At 45.3% G+C, this 27947-nt stretch overlaps 1 protein-coding gene across 1 annotated transcript in view; it reads left to right on the top strand.

Moving 5' to 3' along the window:
* SGSM2 (small G protein signaling modulator 2) overlaps positions 1–27947 on the top strand; it is a gene marked incomplete at its 3' end in the record, with an annotated part of 64473 nt that overhangs the window by 1089 nt on the left and 35437 nt on the right. Inside the window, exon 2 of the mRNA XM_082008791.1 lies at positions 7539–7614. Within this exon, the coding sequence (XP_081864917.1) occupies positions 7539–7614 (76 nt within the window). The remainder of the gene's footprint in view (positions 1–7538; positions 7615–27947) is intronic.

The raw sequence follows: 27947 nt of genomic DNA, 5'->3' as shown, positions 1-27947 counted from the left end.
ACATTTACGTGCTGGAGCAAGCTGAGATCCATTCATGGATAAAGTACCGAACACCTCATGCCTGAACGGGGATGGTGGCATTTGATGACACTTGGTTTGGACTGGTAGTGCTTCAGCCGTTGCAAAGCACGGTGCTGTTACCTGCTGGGACGTGCTCAGCAGAACAGAGCTCCTACTGCGTTTTTTGGGGTCCCTGCCCAGGTGCTCTGGGAGGAGGTGCCTGGTGCTGTAAGCTTGCCTTGGTCTAGGAGCACCTTCGTGAACACATTCCAGGTGGAAGTGCCAGCGTAGCGAGGGACCCTCTCTCCCCCGTGCCCCCACGTACCGTGCTTTGCATTTGTGTGGCATTGACTGTGTCACAGCTGTGTGTAGCTGCCCGTTCTTGCAGAGGAGCTAAGTGAAGGTGTAATGCTTATCCATCACAGCAATAAAAAGTATTTTAAAAAGCTAATTATCCTTCTGCTCCTTCCTCTCTCCCAGCTCACAGCTGGGGCAATCAAAAATGGTAGGAGAGCAGGATTCATTAAAGCTCAAGTGAAAAGTTGAGGCCAAGGTTCCTAAGCCCGAATCTGGTGTCCTAATATTTGTTAGTGTTGAAACCAGAAAATATCAGATGTTTCAGCCAGTTTAGGTTGACTGGAAGTGGTAGAGTAGGGATAGACATGTAATGAGCTATCTGTACACAAAATTGTAGGATGATGTCCTAGAATGACCCAGCCAGCACCTGGCTGCAGGGCACCGAGCAGGTGGTACCTATTGCTCGCTCACATGGTAAATGCTGCTGCTTAATGCAGCCATGAACCTGCCACTTCATTTAGAAATTTTAGCTTAAACCAGGACCTTTGAGCCAAGATAGTATAAGGTTTGATTTAGAAGCGTGTGCACTTGCTCTCCTGGGTTAATGTTTAAATATATAAATAGGCTTGAGAAATGTTTTCCAACTCTGAACACTGCAATCTTGTGCTAATGTACAAGATTGAAAGTGAAATGGATTTTCATGATCCAAGCCAGCTTGAGCCAAGGAGAACAAGTGGGATATAATTAAAAAATCTGAGGCTAATTTGTTTTTAAAGTCTCTAAAATGTTTTTAATTGGACTCTAGCTTTTAAATTACTTGAATAATGCTTGAAAGTGTTATTTGTAGCTTCTGTGTCATCTGGATTTTTGTTTTGTCTTTGATTTGGTTTTTTTTCTTTTCCAAATCCTCACAAATCCTCTTTTAGAGGATTTATATTGGCTTGGCTTTTTGGGGGCTGCCCAGAGCTTTGCATCCTAAAGTAGTCATGGGAGCTTTTTGGTGATTGTGTGCACGTTCGCTCTCTACAACTACCTGAAAGGGGGTTGTGGCGACGAGGGTGTCGGTCTCTTCTCCCAAGTAACTGGTGATAGGACAAGAGGAAATGGCCCCAAGTTGCGCCAGGGGAGGTTTAGATTGGATATTAGGAAAAATTTCTTCACTGGGAGAGTGGTCAGGCATTGGAACAGGCTGCCCAGGGAGGTGGTGGAGTCGCCATCTCTGGAAGTGTTCAAAAAACGTGTGGATGTGGTGCTTCAGGACATGGTTTAGGGGACATGGTGGCGCTGGACTAATGGTTGGACTTGATGATCTTGAAGGTCCTTTCCAACCTAGTGATTCTGTGTGATTCTGTGTTAAGGTAACGCCTCTTGCCAGCGCACTGCACAGATGTGCAGTAGGAAGCCCTGTCTGTTCCGCTCATGTTAAGGCAAATGGTATCAGGAGGCAGGCAGAGACACAGAGATTGAGATTTTATTTTTCTTTTAAACAATCAACCAATGGAGCCAGGAATTGAATGCAAACCACTAGTTGTACCAACCACCAGGTTATGCTGCTCTTAATTACAGTAATTAACTTTTTCTGGTAGGATTTTCAACCTAATTTTTTATTCTGTGTGAATTTTCTCACAGCCACTTATAGCTGCATGCATGTTGTGTGTTGTTGGTCTTGTATTGAAAAATTGACTAGTCCATGTCTATCTTCAAAGTGATCATTTCCCTCTCCTGTTCTTTAAACCCAGGCTCTTCCTTCCGTTGAATTATTTTCATGTTACCCCAATATCTAATGGAGTTCAGAGTAAGCATATTCTTTCTGTATGTTGTTTACACCAAACGTATTAAAAATTTGGTTGTCTTTGCAAACTACAAAATGGTTGTCTCTAAAGGCACTTCGTGCAAAGTGCTTTTATTTTATTTTGTCTCTCCCTCTCAACAAAAACTTCTGTGTTTTTCCTTTGGGAAAATTTAATGTTGTTTGCTTTTTCTCAGATGGACTTTCAATTCCCATTGGTAAAGAATGTATTTTGTTGGCTTTAATAGAAAGGAGCACATGTAATGTGTTTTGAAAATTTAAGTCTACTGGGATTCATGCTGAGGCTGCTTACAAGTTCATGTTTCAAACATTTATCTCTCTCTGCAGGAAAATCTGTTGTCACAAGTAGACTCATAAAACAGGCTTTTCTCTAGCCATTTCCTCTATCTACTGAAATGGAGGTTTTTTTGCCATTTCTGGACTTAAACTCTAGCTGTGAAACAACCAGGATAACAATAACCTTAGCAGATTCACCCTGAAAAATTTCAAAGCGCTTCAGAAATGCAATTGCTCATCGTAGAACTAAAATTCAACCACTTCTGAGCTGAAATATAGTATTTATTTAACAGCTTATATTTACACCACTCTGTTCTTCATCAAGGGTAACAAAGAGTCAATGCAGCAGGAGGGATCAATAAATGAGATGAACAGTAACTACACACGCTAAAGAAGACACGGATACTGGATGTAAGGTTTTCTTCTTTGATGAAAAAATGGTGTGGGTTTTAGCTGTGTCCCTGGCTATTCCAGTATTTTATGAGCACTGTTCTTTGCCTCTGACACTGCGTTGTCCCTGCGGTGCTTCTCCAGTGTCCCATCATGCTGCATTGTTGGGGAAAGTGCTCCAACCTGTATTGTGGAAGAGTGGGGCTGGTTTGAAAGGTTCCTAACCTTGAAGGTTGCAGATACATTGGTGTGCTGGGGCAGCCCTGGTCAGAAACCCATCGTCGTGACGGTTTAGCAAAATGGCAGTATGGCAAATCTGAACAGTCTCTTGTTGTTGGAGCAGACCAAGAACTCAACAGAGGGATGGAAAAGGGAATACCTGTGGGTCTCTTCAGCCCTATGCTTGTGAATAAATTGGTATATAGTCAGCGCCTGTCGTGTCTTAGTAGTCTTCATTTTCTTGGTCTCTCATACCAGCAGGTTGCTGCAAAATTTGAGTTTATTTCCATTTTTAAATTTTCTTTATAACGAAAATTGAAACATTAAACCTAAAGGCATTTCTCTTGTGTTTTTCTTTGGTGAAACTTATTAAATAATCCATGTATGATGACCTATGTTTGGTGTTTGACTGCTGCTGAAAGTTTTGGCCATTACTGGATGTAGAAGAAAGTCAGAGCAGTGACATATTACAATATTGTGCAAATGCATATCAACTTTTATTTGAGGAGCTTGCTTTGCTTTACCTGAATAATGCCACCACCAGGATATTCTTCACTCCTCAAATGCCAAGGTCTGTACGGGGGTAGACAGAGCTTTCCCTTCCACGCTCTCCAGTGGTTGGCAAACGTGGTGCACACGGAGCCTGTTACCTTTTCCAGGGGGAGCAGAATGGCTTCTGAGCTGGCCGCTGCGGCCTGTCGGAGCTCCCGGGGTTCCCCTGAGGCCGTGGAGAGGCTGAAGGGCACCGAAGTCGATGCGCTTGCAGCTTTTCTGTGTGCTTGTGGCACTGGCAGGTGTAACCGAACAGCCTGGTTAGGATGAGTGCTTCCTGCACTGACCTGACAGGAGGCACAGAGAACGGCAAGGACGTTTCCGGGGCAGTGGGGGAGCCCGCGTCTCCCCTCTGCCGCCCACGTCCCACCGGCGCGGGTTTCTCTCAGCCGCCTCTCTGGTAGCAGCGCTGGCCCCAGCGGGAGGAGGCAGCCCTCCATGCCTTGCCACGGGCTGCGATTTCCTTACCTGTGCGGGTGGATGGGTGCATGTGGAGGTGGCAGGCTGTTGAGGTTTCTTTTAATGAGATTAATTTGCAGTTTGGTCAGGTCCGCTAGTATCTGCAAGTGGGTGTCTGTGTAGGCTTAGGCTCAGAAAGCTTCATTGACAAGTGCCTCCCCAGAACACAGAGACACAACAGCGTAATTCCCTACGAAGAGAGCTGCACAAAATTGCAATGGGGAAAAAAAAAGGGGCTTGCGTTCCATTTGATCAGAAACATTTGATCAGCTATTTGATTTAGCTCCTTGCCTGGAGCATCTCTGAATTACGTAGCAGTGAGGAATGACCTGGGACTGAAGAACACTGCATTCCAGCTTTTGAATCTTCACATCTACTGCCTATGCCCTGAAAATGTTTTCTAGTAACATTCACTGACTCTCCAGAAAACATGCAGAGGTTTCTCTGTATTCGGTGGCAGTTGGGAACAGACACCGATTGCTTGCCTGGTCTGTACTGCTTAATTCTGAAGGTCCTGGGTTCAAAATCTGCTGACCGTTTGGTGCTGGTGTATGAAAAGTAGGGTTGATTACTGCATCTGAAAACTCTCTCTTTATTGATACACTTTAAACTTTTTGCTCCTGGGCTGCAGACTGGGGTCTAAATAACATACTGAGCTAATAAAGACTAATGATTGGGGTATGCCTGGGAAATGTGTGACAGCAGGCAATTGACCTCAGAGCTCTTACTCCTAGTAAATGACACTTCTTCCTCCCTGTCATCAGGAATTGAATTCCAATTACTGTTCTCTGGGGAGCTGAGGCTGAAGTCACAGTCTGCAGCCCTGAGTATTTAACAGTGCCTGAATTCATGCCTGCGAACTTGACTCATATGTGCGTGACTTACCCTGGTGCAGCGCTCTTCGTGCTTCCTCTTCTGTCCACCTTGATGCTAGTGGCACCCAGAGGTACTTTCTCCCTTTAGTAAATCAGGCCTTTCATTTGGTACATTAAATAGCGTTTTCATCCAGTGAAATCAGAACAGCTTGCAAAGGTTGGGTCACTGTCCTTCTTCCACAGATGGGTCGGCTGAGGCACAGAGGTGAGTTGACTTGGAGGCAGTGGATGGCACGGTCTCTGTGCTTCCACCACAAGCTGCGTTTGCCAGAGCATCCTGCCTTTCGTGTATGAAAATGCAGGTCAGGGGCTGAGCTGGAATTTGAACAGGTAGGGCTGCGCAGCTGTGCCATCCCCTTCCCTTTGCTGAGCTGTGGTCTGCCTAGCCGCTATTATCTAGGTGACTTCAAACCTCTAGGTGAAGTTTGGAACAAGTTTTGTTGAGTTCCTGCCAAGACAGACATCAAGCTTGCAAATCAAGAATGATACGAATAAAAATGTGAGAAGTGGATTGCTGGATAAACAGGATAATCCAGATGCTTCCTGTGTGAGTTCTCATCCATGAGACCTTCTCCCTTGATATCCCCTTACTCCTCCATGTCCCACTGCTTTACTGTAAGGTCCAAAGTTCTTATAGCCATGTCAGAAATGCTGCAGGAAAGAAACAAATTGCCTTGTTAAGAGTTTATATTGCCAAGCCGCAGTATGTGAGCAGTGAGCCGGGTTTCATAAAGTGCAAAAGACTTTGCTTTGGGGTCCTCAGGTGCAAAACACATTCTACTTTCAAAGCCCCTTACATGTTTGCTTTGCCCCTCCACGCAGTGTTTTCTTTGCAACCCGGAGGGCTCCAGTTTGACAAGAAGTCCAAATTCTGTAGGATCAAGGAGGACGCCCTGTGTTGGAAAGCTCGTGCAGCGAGTGCCAGAGCTGCAGACTGCTGTCAGCCGGGCTGGGGGTGTGGGAGTGGGCATGGAGGCCTCCGGATGCTTACCGGGGGAAGGCGTGCTTAAGTGCAGCATCCAGAATTGGCTTCGCCAGTGATCTCGCTGGAGGAGGAAGCCCTCCAAACTGGAGCAGGCACTGAGCTGCCGAGCTCATCGTCGCAGCAGCATGAGTACAGGGCCCAGCTGCCGAGCGGGCATTGCACCTGCAGCTTCCTCTGGGTCCAGCCGTGAGGGGGAAGGCTTAAAGCCTTCGGACCTGTCAGCGCCGCAGAGAAGCAGTAACGCGGCGGCTTTAACCTGGTTATCCCGGGTACCAGATGCAGCCTGACGAGAGCTGCGCGCACGGCTGCCAGCCGTAGCGAGGGGCGCGGATCGAGGTCTCCTGGGCGTGCAGACCTCGCGCCTGCGGCAGGCTCGTGGGCGTCGCGGCTGTGCAGCTTGCGCTGGCGCTTGGGTCAGGCCGCGCTGGTACGCAGGCCGTGCTGCTGAGCCTGTTGGCAAGGAGTAGCCTGTGGGGAGACAGTGGCTACTGGCCAGATAATTCAGTATTCCTTGGATTCCAGGGCTGCTGTAAAAATGGTTTTCAAATTAAAAAAAAATAAAGTTGGAAGAAGCAAGTATCTTGTTAGATCTTCTGCCACGGTAGCACTTGCTTTTGTATATTGAAAGTTATGTGGCATTTATTTAGGCAGAGTGTCCTAACCCCATAATTAGAGCTCACAAAGGAGAGAAGACAAAAATGATTGTGGATTTGCATCTGGAAAAGCAAGTGCTCTGTGGCCAGGAAGGAACGATTGTCTGATGAGTTGGCTGAGGCAAATAGGTTTCATCTGGTATCAGGCTGAGGAAGCCATTGGGGGAGCAATAAGCTAGCAGATGAATGGAGGGTAACTGCAGCCTCTCTCCAAGAGCTTAATTGTAAGATTTGTCTGTTTTCTTCCTCAATTTTTGAAAGTCAGTGATCTGTACTGAATTCTGTCTGGAGCTTGACGTATCAGCTTTGAAACTGGAGGAGGAACTTTGTTTTAAATGAGTAAGAAGTGTGATAAATGTAATTTTATTTGCTGTAATTGTTAATTTGTGCCTAGGAATGAAAACTGAAGGCACTGTCTTGTCTATGCCTACTATATTATTTTTGTATAGCGTCTGGTGCAGCAGAGCTTTGAGAGCATCACTTGTAATTACTGTGGTAGGTAAAGTCCCCAAACGGGAGGAAGGTTGCTGTAAAGCTCCCTTGGGATGTACGCCTGTGCAGCTCAGGGATTCTTTGTGCTTGAGGAAGAGCAGAGTGCCACAAGTGGGAAGAGCACATGGCAATACATAATCTTGTTTCATGAGCAGAAGTAACTACGCAGGAAGGCTAAGGATGAATCATATGAGAAGTTTTACACAGCCCTTTGGAACTACTGCTGAAGAAGTTCTCTGAAGAGCACTCTGGGCGCTCTGAAATAATTCATCCTTTTATAGGGGCACACCCCAAATAGACCTGTCCTTGTTCTACCAGAGGTTCCCTCATGCCATGAAAAGCTCCACAGGTTTGTCCTTCCGTTCCCTTTTAAAATGCTTTTATCCTTCCTTCCCTGCAAAGCGTAACTTGCGCAAATTGTTAGTCTCCTGGTGATGGGGAAAGGGCAAGCAAAGGTTGAAACTGAAACTCCCAAGTGCTGTGCTGCTTTGTGTTGGGGTCTTACAATCACTTCTCTTTATTTATTTCAGGTAAAGCAGATCATGGAAGAAGCCGTCACCCGGAAATTTGTACACGAAGACAGCAGTCACATCATCGCCTTATGTGGTAAATGACATACAAAAGAGCTCATGCTACCTAATCTTACTTTTCCTATAGAAACGTGTTTCCTCTGCTGGTAAATGCAGGGATTTAAGTATTAGAAATCATGGAGTTCAGGCTCCTGTCACCTTTTATTTACATTTGCTACTTCTGTGCATACATTACAAATAAGAAATAATAAAATGGCATTATCCAAGGCTATTTACTAGGAAGCTGTAGTAGGTTAAATAATATGTATTTGGAGATAAGATACGACCCAGAGAATAACTGACAAAAAAGGAAGTTTTCACAGTCATGGGCTAAAATCTGGCAGCTACCTTCCAGCTGAAAGTACTTTGTTCTGTAAGTTGTCTCAATATATTTCATCAGTCAGGTATCTCATTTTGAGCAGAGGTGACAGAATCCAGCCCAAAAAGTAATTGAAAGACCTTTTAAAAAGAATAGAAACAATGAAAATCTCAGTGACTTTTCTAGCCAGCGTCATGCCACTGGCTAACTGGTGTGTTTCAGATCTTCACACCACTTCCCTCTCTCCACTGTGCACTGAATGCCGCATTACACAAATGGTGCGTTTGAGAGATTGAGGTCTAGGCTTTCACATTACGGTCATTCTTGTGTATTTTTTAATATAATCAGTAAGCCACTATGTTGGTGACTTTTCCTCATGACTGTATTTTGAAAGTTGCATTACCAAGAATTAGCAATCAAATAAAATTTATTTGAAGATATCGTGATGTATACCAAAGGCAGCTGGTGTTTCAGAACTCTGTGAATAGATTGAAGTCTTAATAAATTCTAGAATTTGGTGGTGGTTTGCCTGGTCCCTGTGGAGTTATCGAGTGATGCGTGTGTTGTGATGATGGAGTGAAGCAGACGCTGGGTGGGCGGGTAGGTGGATAAAGGATGGTCCAGTGCTGGATTCTCAGTAGAAGTCAGCTCCCAAGAGGTCATACCAAGTACTCCTTTGGAGACTTGGCCTGAAAAGGAACTGTGGAATGCTGGTCCAATGGTTCTGTAATCTAACCTGTAATTTACTAGGGCCAATAAAAAATTAACACTATTCATCAGACTTTGGTGTGTGGAGAAACATCACAGCAAGATGCTGCTGAGAATGAAAGCTATGTACTAATTGTAAATATGTATGTTGGCCTGTGAATTATTGGCTGCTTTCTCTTCATACTTCAAACTGAAGACTTAACTGTGAGCAATGCGGAGAATGTTTGGAGAACAGCCATCAACTAAACACTTCTGTATTTCACAGAATGGAGCATTTGCAGCCATACCCAGTTATGTGTTGATGACAGTGGAGAGGTTGAGTGGAAGTTAGATTTGGCTTTGGAGATAAGTAGACTGTTACTGAAAGCAAAATTCAGAGAAAAATAACCTTTTCCTGTTGCAACACTGAAATTCCAACGTGCTCTGCAGTGTGTGGTTATTATGTATGCAAAGCTAATCTTACACTAGCCTGCTTGCCATTTCCAAGTTATCTTTTACTTACAGCTTGAGAGAATGTATTCGTCCCTACGTATTCAGTGCAGGAGTGCAAGATTTGGCCATGTTCTCTGGCTAATGTTTTATTGCTACTAATAGAGACTTGTAGCTGTTTCCTCCATTTAGGTTGTGGTTATGTTAAATATTTCCCTTTTATCTACTGTATATTTGTACTATACAGAGGAGAAAAAGTAACTGAGGAAAATAGTCCCAAGACAGGAGCAGGTGAAGGAAGGCCGAGCCTGCGCCCTTGCTGCGGGCTGCCTGGGCGATCTGGAGAGCCCCTGGTGCTGTGTCTGTTCTCTGTCTTTGAAATTACGTTCTGTAAGATGTGCTGCAGTGTTGATGTAAGGGGTAGAGGGGCGGCAGCTATTTCTGTTAGAATCTGCTCTGCCAAAATTAGCAATACTGTAAAATCTTCTTAATACTTTTCCCTTCCTCCTGCTGTGATGTCAGTTGGGTTTGTGTTCTGAATTCTGTAGGGTCTGAAGAACTAGTAACTCTCCATGAGCTGCCATATTACTGCCCAGCAATCCTACCTATCCTAAGGAAGTATTTCAACCTGCAGCTGCTTTGATTGTGGAACTTAATTAACTCTAAACCAGAAGTAGGTGAGGCCGAGTGTTCTGCCATCACTTCAGCTAACTGAATGGAGGAGACCGTTTCCGGTAGATTCGGCTAACAGCTCCTGGCTGGGGCTCTCCTGGGCGTGCAGTTCTCTTCCCTCCCCCACTACAGTTTCATGTGCCTTTTCAAGAGGTTTTTCCCTTCTCTTTAAAATTAGATTGGCTCAGTACGTGAGTCACTTTCAGTGAATCTTCGTTGTAAATATAGAATTCTTGTGAATCATTTTGCTCTACCGCAAGGCTGAGTTTAGAAAGAGTCTCTTAAATACATGGTAGTTGATTTTCAGGGCCTGTCTGCATCAGTAACTGAAAACTTCCTAGCTCTCCTAGGTCCGAAGTGGCTGAAGGTGTCAATTAAATAGTGTGTGCCCCATTTTCCACACCTTTCTTGGGTGCCTTTCTGTTACGGCACAGGGAGTTTGTATGCACAAAAACTCCGAGGCTGAGAAGGCAGGGTCGGTGTTCAGCGTTCAGCCCCGCGCAGGCCTACAGCACCTCTGAACAGAGCTCGGGTGTATCATCTGTTACGCAGAAGGAAGTTTTTCATGTACGATCACTGCGGGGCGTTGAGCGGGTTTCCTCACAGCCTGGCTAGCCCTTGGAACGTGTCTCCTGGATTTGGTCCGTATGGTGCAGCTGGACAGGAGAGCAGCTCGTTGTGCAGGGTTCGTTTGCAAGTCTAGAAGAGCTCATTCGGGATTTGGCTCTCTGGAGATACGCTGGCATCCGGTGGGTAGCAGGGCCCTCTCCGGCCCCGAGGTCACCCTAATGAGACCACAGCAGATGTGTATTAAGGTAGGAGACCTTTGCAAGCCCCTGAAGCAAATGCCATTCCCTGGCCCTGGGGCCGTGCCATGCCACCCTTGCTGGCCCCTGGAGGAGTAACACCTGAGTGCGGGTCAGCTCTACGCATCCAGCGGGAGAGATTTATCGTAACCACAGTGACTCTGCTTACAACCTGTAGCCTTCGCTGGTGCGATCTAAGAGAAGGAAAGCAGTGCTGACATTTTCATCCTTGGGGGGAAGCGACGAACGCAGATAGGTTTGTATTTGTTCTCAACCCAGTTTATAACCTAGTTAAATTCCAGTTACTCTTTCATCCTATCCGATTTCTAAGAGATCTCTGTGATTTAGAGCCATAGCAGTTCAGTTTGGACTGCGTGCAGTGTGGCTAATGTGTGCCATGTTGGAACAAGAATTCCAAATTTCTTTGGGCTACAGGTTGCTGTTGAGTGAATTCCGCTGGTATTGTGCTGCCGATCCGAGTATAACGACATGAGGCAAGCTCTGTGGATATTCCTAACATCTTTAGTGGATAGGCGTTTCTGCTGGAAACTGGACGTGGATGTTTTCAGCCTGGGTTATCCGGTGCCGTTTCCTTAGTAACGGTAGCTGACAACACGTGACGTCCAGACCGCGCCTCGCTCGTGCAGCCCAGCGCCATCTCTGCGGGCCAGGAGAACGCTGCCGCTGCTCCCGCTTCCTTCCTTTCACCAGCTTCCCTGAAGTTCTCACGGCCGATCGTGTCCTCCCCAGACATCCTAGCCCTTCCCAGCGTTCACACTTCTGCGGGAAGGGGGGAGGAAAAAGGAATCTTTTCTTCTCTCTGTCTCTGCATCGAACGTGCGCTGACCAGTCACCAGCAAGCAGGGTTTTCCAGTGCGGCGCATTACGCTTACGGTGTTTGGCCAAAACCTGCCTGCAGCTTTGCTAAGCCTTTTTCTGCGTGGCTGCCCACCTTTAGATCGATCTGACAGTAACGTGCTGCTATAAGCAAAGAATTTAAAACCTGTTTAAATCGGCTTCATACAGCAAACATAATGGAACATGCCTTATTCGTGAATAGATCCAAAGAGAAGGTTACCCAAATGTTGTTCTTTATGTCTTCAAGGGCGTGTAGCTCGCGTCATGAATCTCACAGGACTGGTTTTCTCCAAGTGGTCTCTTTTATGTGTCCAGTCAAGATTTTTTGTTAACTCACTTTTTAGTATTTCTCATCTTTTCCCCCTTTCATCTAAAAAAAAAGAATAATTGAAATAATTGTACAGAAAGCTTCACAGGAGCTAGAAATGTACCAGATTAGGGTATCTTTACTCCAGTTGTACAAAGCCAATTCAAATTGTGCTTAATAACACTTCCAAAAAAAAGTGCCCTTCAGACACTTTGTCTCATCTTTGAAACCAGCATTTTGATGTTTTTCAAAGGGCTGTCTCATTTCCAGTGGATGCATTTAACGCGAGTGTGATGAGCTGTGTTGTCCTACCTGCTCAGCAAGGTGGCCCTGCGGAACGGGGACAGCCAAGAACACTTCACAGGGCTGCTGCCTTGAGCAGGGCACAGGCAGAGGCTTCTGCCCAGTTTGCAAGGTCCGCATGCCTCCGGTAACATTGGAAAGAGAAACTTTGGGAAAGGCTTCTGCAGGCTTATCTTCCTTCTCTGCCATTCATCCAAATTATTGCATCCACGGTGCAATGCGTGGCTGGACTCTGTTCATTGCAACAGCATGGGTCACCGGGATATTTGTTTAATGCGCTTCATGTTTTGCTTGTTTACTGTGTGTGCAGAGCTATAACAACTTCCCCTGCTTGCTCAAATTGTATGCCGTATTTATATGCATTATTCACTGGAAGAGGAAAAAGAAATAGGAGTGCGTGGGGAGCCTTCTTCTGGAAAAGACACTTAAGGCAAGCCATACACACGGTGCATACTTGATGCTTGATGAATGGGTTATGTTGCCAGAAGGACACTTGCTCCTGTAATAATAGTAATTAATTGTAGAGTATATTTTTAATGTCTTGTTTTTAAAGGTAAATTGATAACTACTCTGAAAACAAACTTTGGCCAGACAATATTTCCCTCAGTGAAGTTAACAGCATATTGTTATAATTGGTGTAATTATTACTTAAGTGTAGCAAGGATGCTGACAAAAAAAACCTGAGATCGTACGAAATGCTCAACATTCACTGCGTGTTTGTTTTAAAGGAAATGTGAACTTTGAATTGACTTTTAATTAAATTATTGTTCATAGGAGTCGACTGTGCTTGGCCTGGTTTATATATTTTCATACTCTTTGAAATGAGTCTCAGTAGTTTGTTCTCTTTGAGTAAATATTTTGAGTGCGTTAAATGAAATAATCCTGAATACTTATGCTGTAAAATAATTGCCGTAGACTTCAGGTGAATTATTGAGAGCTGGAGTGTGCCAGAATCAAAATGTATATTGTTTGGATGTAAATTCAGAATGCCTGCTTGTCAAAGTGTAGTTTCAGTGTTTTGGGGAAGGTTAGCGGTAAACATGGGTAAAAATGGTAACCGGGGCACTGTGAAACATGTGAGATTTTTATTTGAATTAGGGAAGGGATGAACTGCACTAAAAGCTTTTTTGGGCCTGAATAATAAATCTGCTGCCAGTAATTAAACCCATTAATTAAAATGTCCAGAATCCCTTTGTGATTGAAATGAAAAGGCCAGTTCTGATTTGAGCTGTAGAATGGTATTTAATGTTGTGCTTGAGGCTTCCTTTAAAGCTGCTCTGAGGATTGCAGGTTTGCGTTGCGCTTGTTCCTTGGGGTGTGAACGGAGAGGAGGGAGCTGGGGGGTTCTGTCGCTGTCCCTGGAACTGCCGCCGGGGCTCCCTGGGGACCCGTCTGGGTTTGCAGGGGAGCTGTGCTGGGCGGCGGGTGGGGTCCGTGCAGGGGCATTGCTGCCTCTGTTCCTTTCCCCCGTCAGTGGCTGGTGTCGATTTTGCTTTGGGGCCGCTTGTGCTGGAGGACAGGCGATAGCCGCAGCAGTTGCATTCCCCATAGCTGTGCTCGGTGCACGTCTGGTGAACCTCAGAGCCAAACTGATCGGTGTGACGCCATGGGATGGCTTCAAAACATACCCGTGGGGGTATGTCTCCTTAGAGCGTTCTGGGCATTATGTCTAAAATACATATATATTCTCTTGCGGCAGCCAAGTTTCTTCTCTTTTGCCCAGGTGATGATAGAGAAGGATCTGCACAAAGGAAGCTCAGTTCGGCACACTGCAGCGAGAAGCTTTTATTTGGTCTAGAGCCTCACAACCTCACTGCCTGTTTCGAAGCACTCGGGTTGCCTGGTCTTGTTAACGGGCTGGCTGCCAGCGGCAGTGCCAATCCGTTCGAGTGTCTGAACTTGAACTCAAGTCACCTGGGAGTGGGCCATGGGTCTGGATTTGACGTTTCAGGCAGCTTCCTCTGGTTTTAGCATACTACTTACTGCATTTTTTGCTGTCAAGGAAGGGAAGACTTGTAGTTCCAAGCGCCTCTCTGAATTGCATCATGCATTCGTGTTGATACTGAAATGTTGACACGAGTGTGACCTAACCATTTGTAAACTAGAAAGCAAAGAAACTGAACTCAAATTCTGTAAGGCATTGAAGCTCTTCTGTCAAAAAAACCCCCAACGAAACTCCTGTCGTCTTTTTGTTTTCTTGATGTATTGGCTATCTTTTTTGGTATACTTTGGATACTTGACATGTGCTGTTTCTTCCCATTTCCAGTTATCAGTATCATTTGATTTATCCCCAGTCTTGGTTACAGTCCTTCACTTCAGCAGCATTTGGAATTATTTATTTTCCCTTACCTCAGTGTCCTTTAATTATCTTTGCCTTCCAAATCTGTTCTAAAGTTGTGTTTTATCTAGACCAGACTTACAGATGAGAAACGTTTTCCCACTTTTAAACCCAAGCAGAAAATTTGCTATTTCTGAAGGTTAAGACTGTTCTGTCTTGACAGATTTATTGAGAGTACTCACTGCAGAATTTGCAATTCCATGTGCTGGTCCATTCTAGACTGGACATGTGGAGATGAGGAACAGAGAGCCTCTCCTGTGAGGAGAGACTGGAGAGCTTGGCTTGCTCAGTCTTGGAGACAAGCCTGTCCTCTTGATTGCGCTGCGTTAACGTCGGGTTTTGTTGTCTCTATTTCCGTTACGCATATTGCTTTTCTTCTCTTAGTAACTGATGAAAATTACTGGTTTTTCTGGGTAATGCTGTGTTTAAATATCCCAGATCTAAAAAAAGAAAAACAAAATCCATGTCATGATCTGTCCAGTAATGCACTGGGAAAAGTGGTACGGTTTGACTGCAGAGCTGGATCTGAATATTAAATCTGAATATTAAATGAAGGCGTTCCTACGTTATCTGTGAGATGTTTAGTCATGCAAAGTCATAGCCCTTTAAACAAAAGAGGGATGTGATCACTGCCCTGGGGGGAGCTGGTGATACAATGAATTCACGTTAGTGAGCCGTCCTTGAAGCGGTGCTCTTCCCCTGTGAGGATAAGGCGTTGGAGAGATGGCCTAAGCCCTTTCGGCTGACCTCTGCCATCCCGGAGCCAACAGACGCTTGCCTGAACACGAACCGCGTGCTGACTTGCCCAACCACCAGCCCAGCCTTCTCTGGAAGGGGCTGCTTGCGAAGCCTGTGGTAGTCGCCGGCCACGGTAGTAGAGGAGGGCGAGTGAGGAGGTGGACGGGGGCGGAGGTTCGTGCAGCGGCTGTACGGTGCTGCGCGCGCCCGGCCAGCTGCCAGGCGCATCCTTTCCTGTGCGGATGACTTCCAGGTCTGTAGGGGTGGTGTGCGGGGAGACAGGCAAATGTGGTCACGCTGCTTGTTCTCAGTATAGTTCCTCTCGACTGTTCCTTGAGGCTGTGAAGTAGCTCCTTAAGCTTCCCTGCACTTCCGTTGGTGCAGCGAGACTGGAACGCGTGCGTGACGCGGGACAGTTGTGTTACGTCGGAGCTGGGCTCCAGGCTGAGGATGAAAATGGCCGCTTCTGTGAAATACTCTTTGACTGGTATTTCTGTTCCTTTTCGGGTAGAGCAGGATGAACACACTGTTTTGTCTCTTAACCCGCGCGCATGTTACAAGCAGTCTGCCGGTGTTCCCGGTCAGGATCCTCACGTACTCGGTGGACTTGATGCTCGCGGTACCAGCCTGTGTGGTGTTTTTGAGGATGTGAGACTGGACGTCCTGTCGCTTTTATTTCAGACGCTTTTTAAAGAGAGTGGGGCTCTTGAATCTCATTCAAAGGAGTGGCCGACCTGGTGCAGTAAGTATTTTTGAACTGTTTATACCCTGCTTGTTTTGTCGGGGTGTAGCTCCTGTTGTGTGCTTTTGCTTTCAAGCTCTGAAAGTGTCTGCGTATATCAGGACTGCACAAGCATTTACTGTTCTCTGAAGCAAAGCGGAGGAAAGCTGTGGCACACCAGTGCTTTTGAAGCGGCTGTGCTTTAAGCTTTAACTCCGTACTTGAGAGGAGACCCGACGTCAAGGTCCCGTGTCCATCCATTGCAGTTCCGTTTCACGGAGTCTTGGGGCACTGAGGCTCGGACACTTGTCAGTGTAACATGCTTCCTTCTTGAAAAAGAGGTGGGGGGAAATGTTAGTTGGAATAGCTCTGTATAAGCACTGGCAGATTCTGAGGAAGAGAACGGTTCTTGGGTCCTGTTAACATTTTAGAACCAATTCAGTATGTGACACGATTGCAGTTAATCTGCAGAGCACTTACTAAAATTAGACTTTCTGTGAAACAATTTAACAGTTACTTCCCAGCCTTAATTAGGTGTCATCACAGTTGCCCAAAGCAGGTGAATACTCCATTCCTTTTGGAGGTAGTAGACAACAGGAAAGCAGTTGTGTGTCTGGGTTTTCTGGAGCCACGTGTTTAGTCTGAGATCCGTTAAGTGCTTAAGATTCAGGGTCTGCAAATGTTCATGGGAGTATCATGGGTATGTCTCTGTCAAAGCTGGCGATGGAAAACCGGGAGACTGTGAATGCAAACATGGCTGGTGACTCCTCAAGACCAGATAGCTGGGTTTGTCGGGGCAGAGAGCGCGTCTGAGTTGCAGGAGTGCCAGGTAGTGCTGGTTAGGAATCTAAGCTGCTAACATACCTAAGGGTTAACCACAAAAATGTGGTTAGTTGTGGGACTGTTTTCTTTATTGGTCTTATGATGACTTGTTATCCCATTTTGCACAAAGTTAATTGTGTTTGAAAGAGAAGATCTAATTAGGAACCAATGACTGCATGATGCTGGAGCTTGTGTTCTGTTTTCTCTCGTTCAGGACCTGAAATCCAAGCAATTATCAGAGTCACCAAACGTCACGATTGCCAGCCCCAAGCAATGAAAAATCATGAGTCAGAAATCTTTTTTCCTTCATGGCCCTAAATTACAGGACTGGATTAAAGTTCATGACAGGAAAATAAAATCAACCGAGGAATAGAAATGTATTTCTTAAATACATTTCTAATATATTTCTTAAATACATTTCTTATCCAGAGATTCTTATCCAGAGGCATGCTTCAAGATGGTAGAGCTTTCAGAAGAATATGAAATATTCACAAAGTTGCAGTGAAATCATAGAAGCTGGCAACGTGGGAAACTGTTCTTTGTTTTTAAGGTGAGAAATACGTTCCCAATAGAAGCCCTTTCTCTGCCTCTTATTTAAAGTGTAGCAACGAAGTGTTAACAGATGTTTGGTGAGAGGAACAGGACGTTGATTTGGTGTCAGTCTGGACACACAAGCTGTTCCCCTCGATTTCAGTTGGAGTTACAGCCTTCCAGCTCTTCTGAAAATCCGCCCCATTAGGAAGAGATGCCTTATGCTTTGGGGTTTTTAGGTGATTACCTTGAGGCTTCTAAATAGCACAGTGCTCTTAAGATCTGACAAAAAATTAAGAATTCAGTTTCCTCTATTTCTTATTTTCTTAGCTCACGGAAATGTAACTTATGGAGAAATAGATGTAAATAGCCATTGTTCAACCAGACATTTTATTATTTTAATTGTTTTGGCTTTCTATACTTGGCATTGATGTTTTTAAAAAACGCAGTTAATCCACTATGGAAATGCAGGTCTCAAAAAAGAAAAAAAAAGAGCCTCCCTGTATTGCTACTCCTATTTGGAAAACAAATGAAACATTTTCAGTGATGAATAATGCTTATAAAATAGTTTACAGAAGTTCTACCACATTTCATAAACACATTAGCCCAAAGAGAGTACCAGAGATGATGATAATTGGGGGGAGGTAAATATTTTTTCACACACATTTAAAAGCTTTTGATTGTGCTCCGAAGATGACTGCTTTAAAGTATGAGTAGTGTGCTATAGAGGAGAGAGGGGAAAAAAAAAGAGTGAATGTTAGCTGTGGTGTGAAATCAAGCAGGTTTTCAACTGCATGTTTTGTAGTTTGAGAAGTGAAGTACGATTTCTCATGCTTTTTAGAGCACTCTGCTAAACATTTTACTTCAGTCCTGGGCCATCAAATTGGATCATATTCAATTATTTAGAGAAACCTTAGTAATTTTGATTTAGCCTTAATAGTGTTTAATGGAAACACTTCCATTTTCTGAAGGGTATTGAGATTTTAAAGAGGAGCAGTCACTAACTTTCAGCCCCGATGTTTCCCAACCAGAGCTATATTTAGAGCTGAGGATTGTCCATTTAGATATCTTTTTTTTTTTTTCCCCAGGGATTTATTGAAAATATGATGTCTGTGTCCTGTCTGTGTGGCTGAGCAAAACACAAGTAGCTTGAGTCCAGGTGAACTTAACCATTAAACCACACAGCCTTGTTTGGATGTTCAGTCCTGGAACTGTTGCTTTTACCTTGCTTCCAGGGGGAAAAGGTGCTTTCTGCTGATATGGATTCAAACCATCCAGCTAACTATAAGTAGGGTTTTCAAATTAAATCATTTTTTTCATAGCATGTTTTCAACATTTCTTTAACAGTGAATCTCCTTTCACATGAAACCTTCAAGAGCGAAATGGAAAGGTTTTTTTTCTGGTAGTTACCAAGTGCAATTTTACTGATGGATTCTTCAAGGTGGAGAGTGTCTCCCCTAGATAGTTTCACGGGATCTAGTTCTGTGCAGACCTGATCACAGATAACATCTCTTTGTGCTGTTGTAAAATAAAAAAACTTGGTGTTCTTCTAGCACCTATCACCTTGGTATTTTCCTTTGCATGGATTCCAAATTATTTGCTACATTAGTGCTTTAACAAACGCTAATAGAAGTAATAGGTACTTTAAAGGTCTTCATTTTGCAGCTTGAAATGAAAATGAAATTAAATATGAAAATGGTTTGCCTTCCCAGTAGATCTAGCATTGGGCATTTTGATTTCTCAGCTGACCAGTTAGAGTAAGAGCTACAGCAGAAGTACAGTGCTTTTTAACTCACTCAGATACCCGTCTCTTAGCAGTGCTGATGTTGTTCTAATATAACCATGGTAGGGCTGCTGTAGCTAAGAACGTGTAATAAATGTACCAGACCTGCAGTGAAGCTGCAAGCCTCAGATGTCCACAGCACGGTAGTGAAACAAAAAATGGGTATATGCTAAAAGGAGGTGCTGAAGTCATGCACCAGCAGTGGGAGAAATGCATCAGCACAGATAACTGATGTGTGTGGCTATTAAGAGATGTCCAGTTATAAAGCATGAGTCGTACTTAACTACTGAGGCATTAGCTGGAGGTTGTGATTATAAAGAAAATATTTAATTGGACTTCTTATACTCTTGCTTCCTACTCTTCTATTCTATGAAGCAATTTTTTTTTTCTTTGTACTAAGGGCACTTCCTCTACCTCAGTGACATGAACGCTTTCATTCCAGAGGTTTATGTGCTTAACCCTGAAAATGATTGCAACCCTGAAGATTAAGAAGTGATCACAGATACGCTTATATCATTCCTACCCCACACCATGATATTTAAATCACAGCACCAGAGGTCTGAAGAAGATATTATTTCAGAATGAACCAATTTTTTTAGTGCTTTTTGTTCTGATAGGTAAGGGAATCCTTCCATTCAGCTGCAATTCTTGTTGCAGGCTTGGATTTGATGAATGATGTATTGAAAATCAGCTGAGGCAGGTGCGAGTGAGAGTTCGGCGCTCTCATTATCCTTGCCCAGTGTCCCATGGGCATACTTGGATTTGTCACGTGAAATCCCTTAGCTGCAGTGCAGCCATATCTGGAGAGCCTGCGATCCTTGGCATCTGGAGACAGAATGGCAAATGGGGATTGAGACTTAAGCACATGCTTGATACTCAGTTTTTCGCTGTTGCATAAAATGCACAAAGCAGTACCCTTTGGACAAAGGAGCAAATTTGGATATCTCTTCAGTCATTTGCTTCTTAGCTCGTATGCAGGTACGGCTGTCTATCTCATCTACTCAGTATGCATTTCTCAATGACATAGCATGCTATAACTTGGTAATAAAATTGGTTTCAAACTGGGCAGATCTGTGATTAGCTAGATAAAGCAACAGCAGCTGGAGATCATGAGCATCAGATTGCTTCTTTATCATCCTCCTCTTCTCACTTGTTCTTATTTTCTTCAGCCTCATGAATTCTATTCCCTGTGCACAGTTTCCATGAAAACAAGGTATTTAGCTGTGGTGTTTCTTCCTGTCTAAGGAAAATTTTGTCTGCTAAATAAACCCCATAAATAATCCTTCCACAGGCCGCCTTTTGTCTGCTTACCACCCTTCCAGCCCCATCCCTGGGGCTCTCTTTTTTTCACATGTCAAGATTTTCATAAAGGCAAAAAAGGAGAAAACTGAAGTTGTTCAGTTTTCTGCAAGAAGTAGCCTTGTTAAAGTCTAAAAAAAGGGACATTTTTCAAAGCTTGTTGGAGACCGTGATTATTTGGGCTGTAAATCAATAATATATCTGCACTTAATTAAATTCAGCAGTGGATACTGCAGGGGATGTTCCTCAAAACTGGCTGGAGTTAATGAATTTTTAGAAGGCTGCTGTCAGCTGAATGATACAAGGGACTTACCCAAGCTGTGTTGATTTATTCCAAGTGCAATGCTGCTCTTCCAATATGTATGTAATTAATATTTGCTTTTTTCTGTAGTCAGTTTTTGTATGTATTTATTGTTGTAAGTATAGTGACAGGCAGGCTCAGGATCACATTGTGCTCTGCTGAGAAAGCTTACAGTAGCTATGTATCCGTGTGCACACATACGTGTAAATAAAAGTATGTGTCTACAGACTACCTGTTTGTACACAAAACTACCTGTTGATGTTTTCCTGATATTATCAGTTCCTCCAGAAAGAGCTAAATCTTCATCTCTTTCTATGCCTTTTAAGTGTGTCAGATTCCAGAAAGGGAAAAATGGTTCATTTTCTTTAAAATAGGTAAATAACTTAATTTTCCTGTCCCAAAGGTTCTTGTAACTATAACTCCCAAAATGTTTTGTGTGTTACCTTTTTAGGCAGCAATCTGAGCTCTGCATTCTGCAGTTTGCAACTGCAAGCGGATTACCTATTTTTGGTTTCTCAAAAATAAAGAAAAATGGGTTTGCAGAAACCTGATTTACCTAACCCCCCCAGCTCTCTTCCCCCAAAATAATTCTCTGTCAAGATTATTTTTCCCACCCCCCCAGCTCAGCCATATATTCTTGATATTGTCTCCATCGCATGCCAGTTGGGTTTTGTGCGTGTGTCTCCGAGTGTGGTTGTAATACATAATCTGTAATCTGATTTCAGCTGGTTGAAAACGTGTGCTGATGCGCTGTGGAAGCGGGGAGGGGGAGTGTTTGCGCACACCGTACCGTTTTGTGTGTTCACTTAAAATTTCTTGTTGTTTCTGACACCATCCAGCAGAACAACAGGAGGGCGGCGTAATGTGTTCGGGCGAAACGAACTAGTTCAGTTGGTTTTCACCTATTCCCACAAGCCTACAGGATGAATGCTGAGAGACTGCCATGAAGAGTTGATTTAAATCCAAGAGCTAAGCCAAGCAGCGGTGCTAATGCCCTTGCAGAATGCAAGAAGTGTAGGCTGCGGAGAAAGTAGAGGCTTCCCAGGGGAGACGTGGAGGTTTTCAGGAGCAAGAGTTTGTAAACGCTGGCTTACCTCACTGTAAAAAAGTGTGTTTTTACTGTTTCAATCCAATGCTTAGAAAACAGAAGTCTAATTTTTGTGGTTGGTTTAAAACAGATGAAAAACAAAAAGAGAAAAGGTGAGTGGAGTTAAGGAGATGTCCTCAAATACCTTGCATTTCCTCGCTGCAAAGCCATTTGAGCATCACTGTCAGGGTCCTCTCATGTCTCTTAAAAGATTCTGCAGCCTGAGGCGATTCTTCTGCAAGCCTGTTCAGCCTGTGCTAAAGTTCCCTTTTTGTCAGGGCTCGGTTGCGTGTGCACGCGTGCAGCAGAATGTGGTTGTTGACGAGGTGCAACGAGATCAGCGTCTGCCATTGGACACGCGGGAGACAAAGCGCTCTCCTTGGCTCTTCCAGGCAGCTGACCTCTTTAACCGATGTGCTGCGAAGCTCCTGCGCTGCTGCCTGCATTGGAGGGCTTCCTTCCTGCTGTCGTACGCTACGGAGGTGACATCTGTGCGGTCCCCTGGGTTGGAACAGGAGGGCGTCTGTGCTGCAAGATGTACCCCCCTCCGTAACCGTTGTATCGTTTAACGGGCTAAAAGCCACCGTGAGTTTGAATGCTAGTTCAGATTAGGTCAGATGTGGATGTGAAGTCCGTGAGCTGTTCTGGAAAAGCTCCCGTGTGTACAGGAGCCTGGGGAGCAGCTGGAGACAGACAGTACTGTTAGCCTCGGTCCTTGGGTGCAGTAGAGGGGAATGAAACCTCTTGAAGGTCACACAGGCTGGGACTAAAACCTGAGCCCGGATCTCAGGGTGCCTTACAGATAGAACTGGACGTGGTGCGTTACTCTCTCATCCTGTGGAACGTGCATTTTGAGGCAATCCAGCGGCTAATTCCACTGCCTCTCTCCTTGCAAATAACCACTACATGTGTATTACAGTCAGCCGGGGACTGATGTCATGCCAAGTCCTTGTGACGGGAAATGTCACAATGGAATAATTAAATACTGTGGCTTTAGGGACAGTTACTGTGGAAATTGCCTTCCGTGGCAGCTGCAACGTTTATTAATAATTAAAGCTGTGCCTGCTGTGCTTTTCACTAAATTTGTTTCATTAATATTTTATTGTTTCAAAGAAAGAAAAAAACAACAACAGTGAAGGTGGGAAGAGAACCTGTTTCCTAAGCAACAGCAATGCATTTGTTTGCAGTTATTTTTAAAGGCAGGTTGCTTCATTTAAGATTTGGAACCAATTATTGCTGCATTGCTTCAGGCATCCGGAAAGCTGCTTTTCTTTTTTCATATTCTTTATTTCTAATTGAAAGAGTGAAACAGTAGCTGGGTTAGGAGGTGTTGCGGTGGTTGCTATACAGGATCTATGACTGTGATGTGAAGAACATCCCCATGCTGTCATCTCTCTTTGTTCTTCCCGTGCCGCTCTACCTGGCCTTGCAAAACCCCATGGGCAGCCGAACAGCGTTCGCCCCCGCTGCTGCATTAGATGCACAGATGCTCCCTCTTCCTTTGAGGAGAAAGCAGCCTTGCTCGCAGAGGTGTCGTCAGCACCGCGCTCCCACTTGTGTAAGACCGTGGGCATTGCCTTTGCCACCTACAGCTGTCCTGTGATTGCAGCGGACGCTTCCTGCCGAAAGCTGATTGCCGAGAGGGGTCGAGCAGGGCTGCGCCTGCGTGTCCTGGTCCTCCATCAGGGAGCAGTGTCGCGCGTAGGCGTTTGTGTGTAACATGGGTGAAGCAGCGAGGGGCTGGTTGTCTTCCCAGGCAGTAGTTCTGGGTGGGAAGCAGCACCAGCGTGGGAAGCGGTGCCAGACTTGCTGCTTGCTAGCCTTGTTTGATGCAATCAGACTCGTGTCCTAAGAGGTGCATAACAGCAGTCTGCAAAAGCTGAGGCCGTTGGCGCTGTTCCATGGTCGCAAACGGCATCTCGGGGAGCCTTTGGTTTTTGCTTCTCCTGCGCTAGGACTCCTCTGGGCTCAGCCCTGGCAGGGCACGCTGCAAACAGCGGGAGGAAGTGCTGGGATGGGTACTCCGGCATAGCCCAGGGCCAGCCGCAGCAAAGCCCTAACGATGGAGGGGTTATTAGTGTTCTCTTCTTGGGGATGTGATGGAGAGGGGAAACGCAGTGACTTCTGTCCATCTCGCAAGGGGACAAGGCTGAATAATCTTTCTCCTCTGCTTCCAGTTAAATCTACTTCTAGATAGAATGCTGGTAAGTGCCTTGATCCGCAGTTCCTGATAAGGCTTTTAAGTATTCAAGAACGCTGTTCTCGCGCTGCAAAAAGTGGGATATATTTACACATATTTTCTTCTACTTTTTATCAGTCTTACCTATGTGTGTTTGACCGTCTCTCAGTATGTGTTTATGCAGTGCTTGATGCAATGGGACCTTAGCCTAATCCAGAAAGTAATTAGGAGTTTTGTAACGTTTAGGATACTCTGTCTGTCTGAACAGCAGCTCATCAGTGCTGTTTAGAGTGAAACTGGAAGGTAATAAACAATGAGGGATCACAAAGAGAGGTGAATCACACAGTTTTTTTCAGAGAGATAGTGGGTGTAAAAGTGTATGAACGCCTTGTTGTACCACTCAGTGAGAGTTTTTTGGGGTTACAGTGACATGGAAATAACATGGATGGGCCAGTATTTCTTTTGTCCACGCTCTAACACAACAGCAACTTTGTCCATTCGCCCTGGAAACAGAAGAGGGTGTGGATTTGCATGGCACAAGCGTTTATGCTGAAGACATCAGTTGAATACTGTGAATGCGCAAATGCTGTTGTTTTTTTCCCTTAATAAATAAGAAAAAAAAAGAAAACCCAGTAACAAAACAAAAGAAAAAACCAAGTCCTTTGTTATCAGTAAGTATAGGAGATGTGCTGTTTCATTTATACCAGCTGTACTGCTTTCCACAGGGCTTGCCAGGCGCCAGAGTTACTCATTCATTGGAGGATGGCTATGTGTGTAGGGTTTTCCTCTGTTTATTTGAATTATCCCTGTTGCTCGAGCGTTGAAAGAAGCTGGTCACAGCACAGTGCGTCGTGATCCTGTGCTTTTGGCGAGCTTGCCAACAGCATTTACGTGGCGTGTTTCAGATTAGGCAGCTTGAGGAGAGACTATTAAGTAGTACATGTCTCTTGTTTCATTTTAAGATGAAATTGGAGTTTGAGTTGTGGTGGCTCTCACATAGGTTGTGGAGTAGGGGAATATATCAAATTTATTCTGAAGAATTTGCAGCCTAAATAAACCTAGGACTAGGAGGGAGGAGAAGAGAGAATGCTGACTTCTCTGTGTTACAGAGAATGAATTCAGGGTGTACAATTAGAAGCTTTGCTAACTCAAGTTAGTTGTATCTCACTAAAAATCGTTGAAAATGAACAATCCCAAGTTCCCAGGCCATCAGTATTTAATTCCACTGGCTGTCTCATAGGGAAATCAGGGCTTTCCATGGAAATTTTATCTTCTGTCAGATTTTATCCAATGTAGCTTAGCTTAAACATGTATCTGCCTTCACAGTTAAAAGGAAAACAGTGACATGGTCATCCCACAGCGTGTTTCCAATTTGTTTTTCCAGTGCTGTTTTCTGCACTCTAAGAGCAAATGGCTGTGCTTTCTGAACATGCATTAGGTTAATTTGTGTAGTAAGGATGTGATAGCAGGAAGCCAATTAGACTTTCCTTTTTTACAGAGCGATAAGACACAAAATGTGAAGTTATTAATAACTCCTAAATGCTTCCCGTAATTTTTTTTTGTTCATTCATCAGGTTGTTCTTCAGTCTTGCAGATAAGTAGGATAGCAGTGGTGGAGGTGAAGGGAACGTTTTTACTGATGCTGTTCAACACAGACACCCTGAGATCCCCTGACTGCCGTAGCTTCTAGGCTAGCTAAAGGCAGGAGGTGTTTCTGCATGCCGTTCAGTCTTGCCTGAGACTGAGGTTACTTTTCAGTGAGGACAGGTCTTTTTCAGATGCAGGCTTTCAGGTATTTTGGTTTTTGGAAGCTGTTAGGTACAGTAAGGAGGGGGAGTCTTCAGGAAATGCTCAGCACCTGGCAACATTGGACTTAAAGTGCAACAAAATACCGCCTTCTTTCAAAACTAGCTGCTGAATTTTGGGAGAGATGCAATGTGTATCGGAGCAGATGGAACACCATTTGTTACTCGTAACGAAAATTTAATGTGGCAATTCTAACTGCAATTTAGCGCAGGACCGCCTGCTGCTGTCATTAACCACAGGAGAGCATCGCTCAGACGCTGAATTCAAACCCTGCTGTGAGGGCTGGCATGCCTGCGTGCGTTTCGGTGAGCGCACAGCTGGCAGATAGCATTGGGGTTTTTCCCCTCCCTGTGAATCACAGAATCACAGAATCACTAGGTTGGAAAGGACCTTCAAGATCATCAAGTCCAACCATTAGTCCAGCGCCACCATGTCCCCTAAACCATGTCCTGAAGCGCCACATCCACACGTTTTTTGAACACTTCCAGAGATGGCGACTCCACCACCTCCCTGGGCAGCCTGTTCCAATGCCTGACCACTCTCTCAGTGAAGAAATTTTTCCTAATATCCAATCTAAACCTCCCCTGGCGCAGCTTGAGGCCATTTCCTCTTGTCCTATCACTAGTTACTTGGGAGAAGAGACCAACACCCTCGTCGCCACAACCCCCTTTCAGGTAGTTGTAGAGAGCGATAAGGTCTCCTCTCAGCCTCCTCTTCTTCAGACTAAACAACTCCAGTTCCCTCAGCCGCTCCTCATAAGACTTGTGCTCCAGACCCCTCACCATCTTCGTTGCCCTTCTCTGGACACGCTCCAGCACCTCAACATCCTTCTTGTAGTGAGGGGCCCAAAACTGAACACAGTATTCAAGGTGCGGCCTCACCAGTGCCGAGTACAGGGGCACAGTCACTTCCCTACTCCTGCTGGCCACACTATTCCTGATACAGGCCAGGACGCTGTTGGCCTTCTTGGCCACCTGGGCACACTGCCGGCTCATGTTCAGCCGGCTGTCAACCAGCACCCCCAGGTCCCTTTCCGCCAGGCTGCTCTCTAGCCACTCCTCCCCAAGCCTGTAGTGTTGCATGGGGTTGTTGTGACCCAAGTGCAGGACCCGGCACTTGGCCTTGTTAAACCTCATACAGTTGGCCTCTGCCCATCGATCCAGCCTGTCCAGATCCCTCTGTAGAGCCCTCCTACCCTCCAGCAGATCAACACTCCCACCCAACTTGGTGTCATCTGCAAACTTACTGAGGGAGCACTTGATTCCCTCATCCAGATCATCGATAAAGATATTGAACAAGACCGGCCCCAGAACCGAGCCCTGGGGAACACCGCTTGTGACCGGCCGCCAGCCGGATTTAACGCCGTTCACCACAACTCTCTGGGCTCGGCCATCCAGCCAGTTCCTCACCCAGCAAAGAGTACACCTGTCTAAGCCACGAGCCGCCAGTTTCTCCAGGAATGCTGTGGGAGACGCTGTCAAAGGCTTTACTTAAGTCCAGGTAGACAACGTCCACAGTCTTTCCCTCATCCACTAGGCGGGTCACCTGGTCATAGAAGGAGATCAGGTTGGTCAAGCAGGACCTGCCTTTCATGAACCCATGCTGGCTGGGCCTGATCCCTTGGTTGTCCTGCAGGTGCCCTGTGAGCACTCTCAAGACCAACCGCTCCATAATCTTCCCCGGTACAGAGGTCAGGCTGACAGGCCTGTAGTTCCCAGGATCCTCCTTCCGGCCTTTCTTGTAGACGGGCGTCACATTGGCAAGCCTCCAGTCTTCTGGGACCTCCCCGTTAACCAGGACTGCTGATAAATGATGGAGAGTGGCTTGGCAAGCTCCTCCGCCAGCTCTCTCAGTACTCTCGGGTGGATCCCATCAGGCCCCATAGACTTGTGGGTGTCCAGGTGGTTTATCATGTCCTTGATTGCTTCCTCCTGGATTATGAGGAGTACATTGTGCTCTCCATCCCCGTCTTCCAGCTCAGGGGGCTGAATATCCTGTGGATACCTGGACTGGCTATTAAAGACTGAGGCAAAGAAGGCATTAAGTACCTCAGCCTTGTCCTTGTCCTTGGAGACAATGTTCCCCGCCATATCCAGTAGGGGATGGAGATTCTCCTTGCCTCTCTTTTTGTTGTTAATATATTTGTAGAAGCATTTTTTATTATCCTTTACGACTGTGGCCAGACTGAGCTCTAGCTGGGCTTTTGCCTTTCTAATTTTGTCCCTGCTTGACCTAACGAGATCCTTGTACTCTTTGTGAGTTGCCTGCCCCTTCTTCCAGAGATGATAAACTCTCCTCTTTTCTCTGAGTCCCAGCAAAATCTCCCTGTTCAGCCAGGCCGGTCACCTTCCCCGCCAGCTCTT

Source organism: Phaethon aethereus (genome assembly GCF_964289735.1).
Source record: "Phaethon aethereus genome assembly, chromosome: 19".
In the NCBI taxonomy this organism is placed as follows: domain Eukaryota; kingdom Metazoa; phylum Chordata; class Aves; order Phaethontiformes; family Phaethontidae; genus Phaethon; species Phaethon aethereus.
This window is presented reverse-complemented; position numbering and strand designations above follow the sequence as displayed.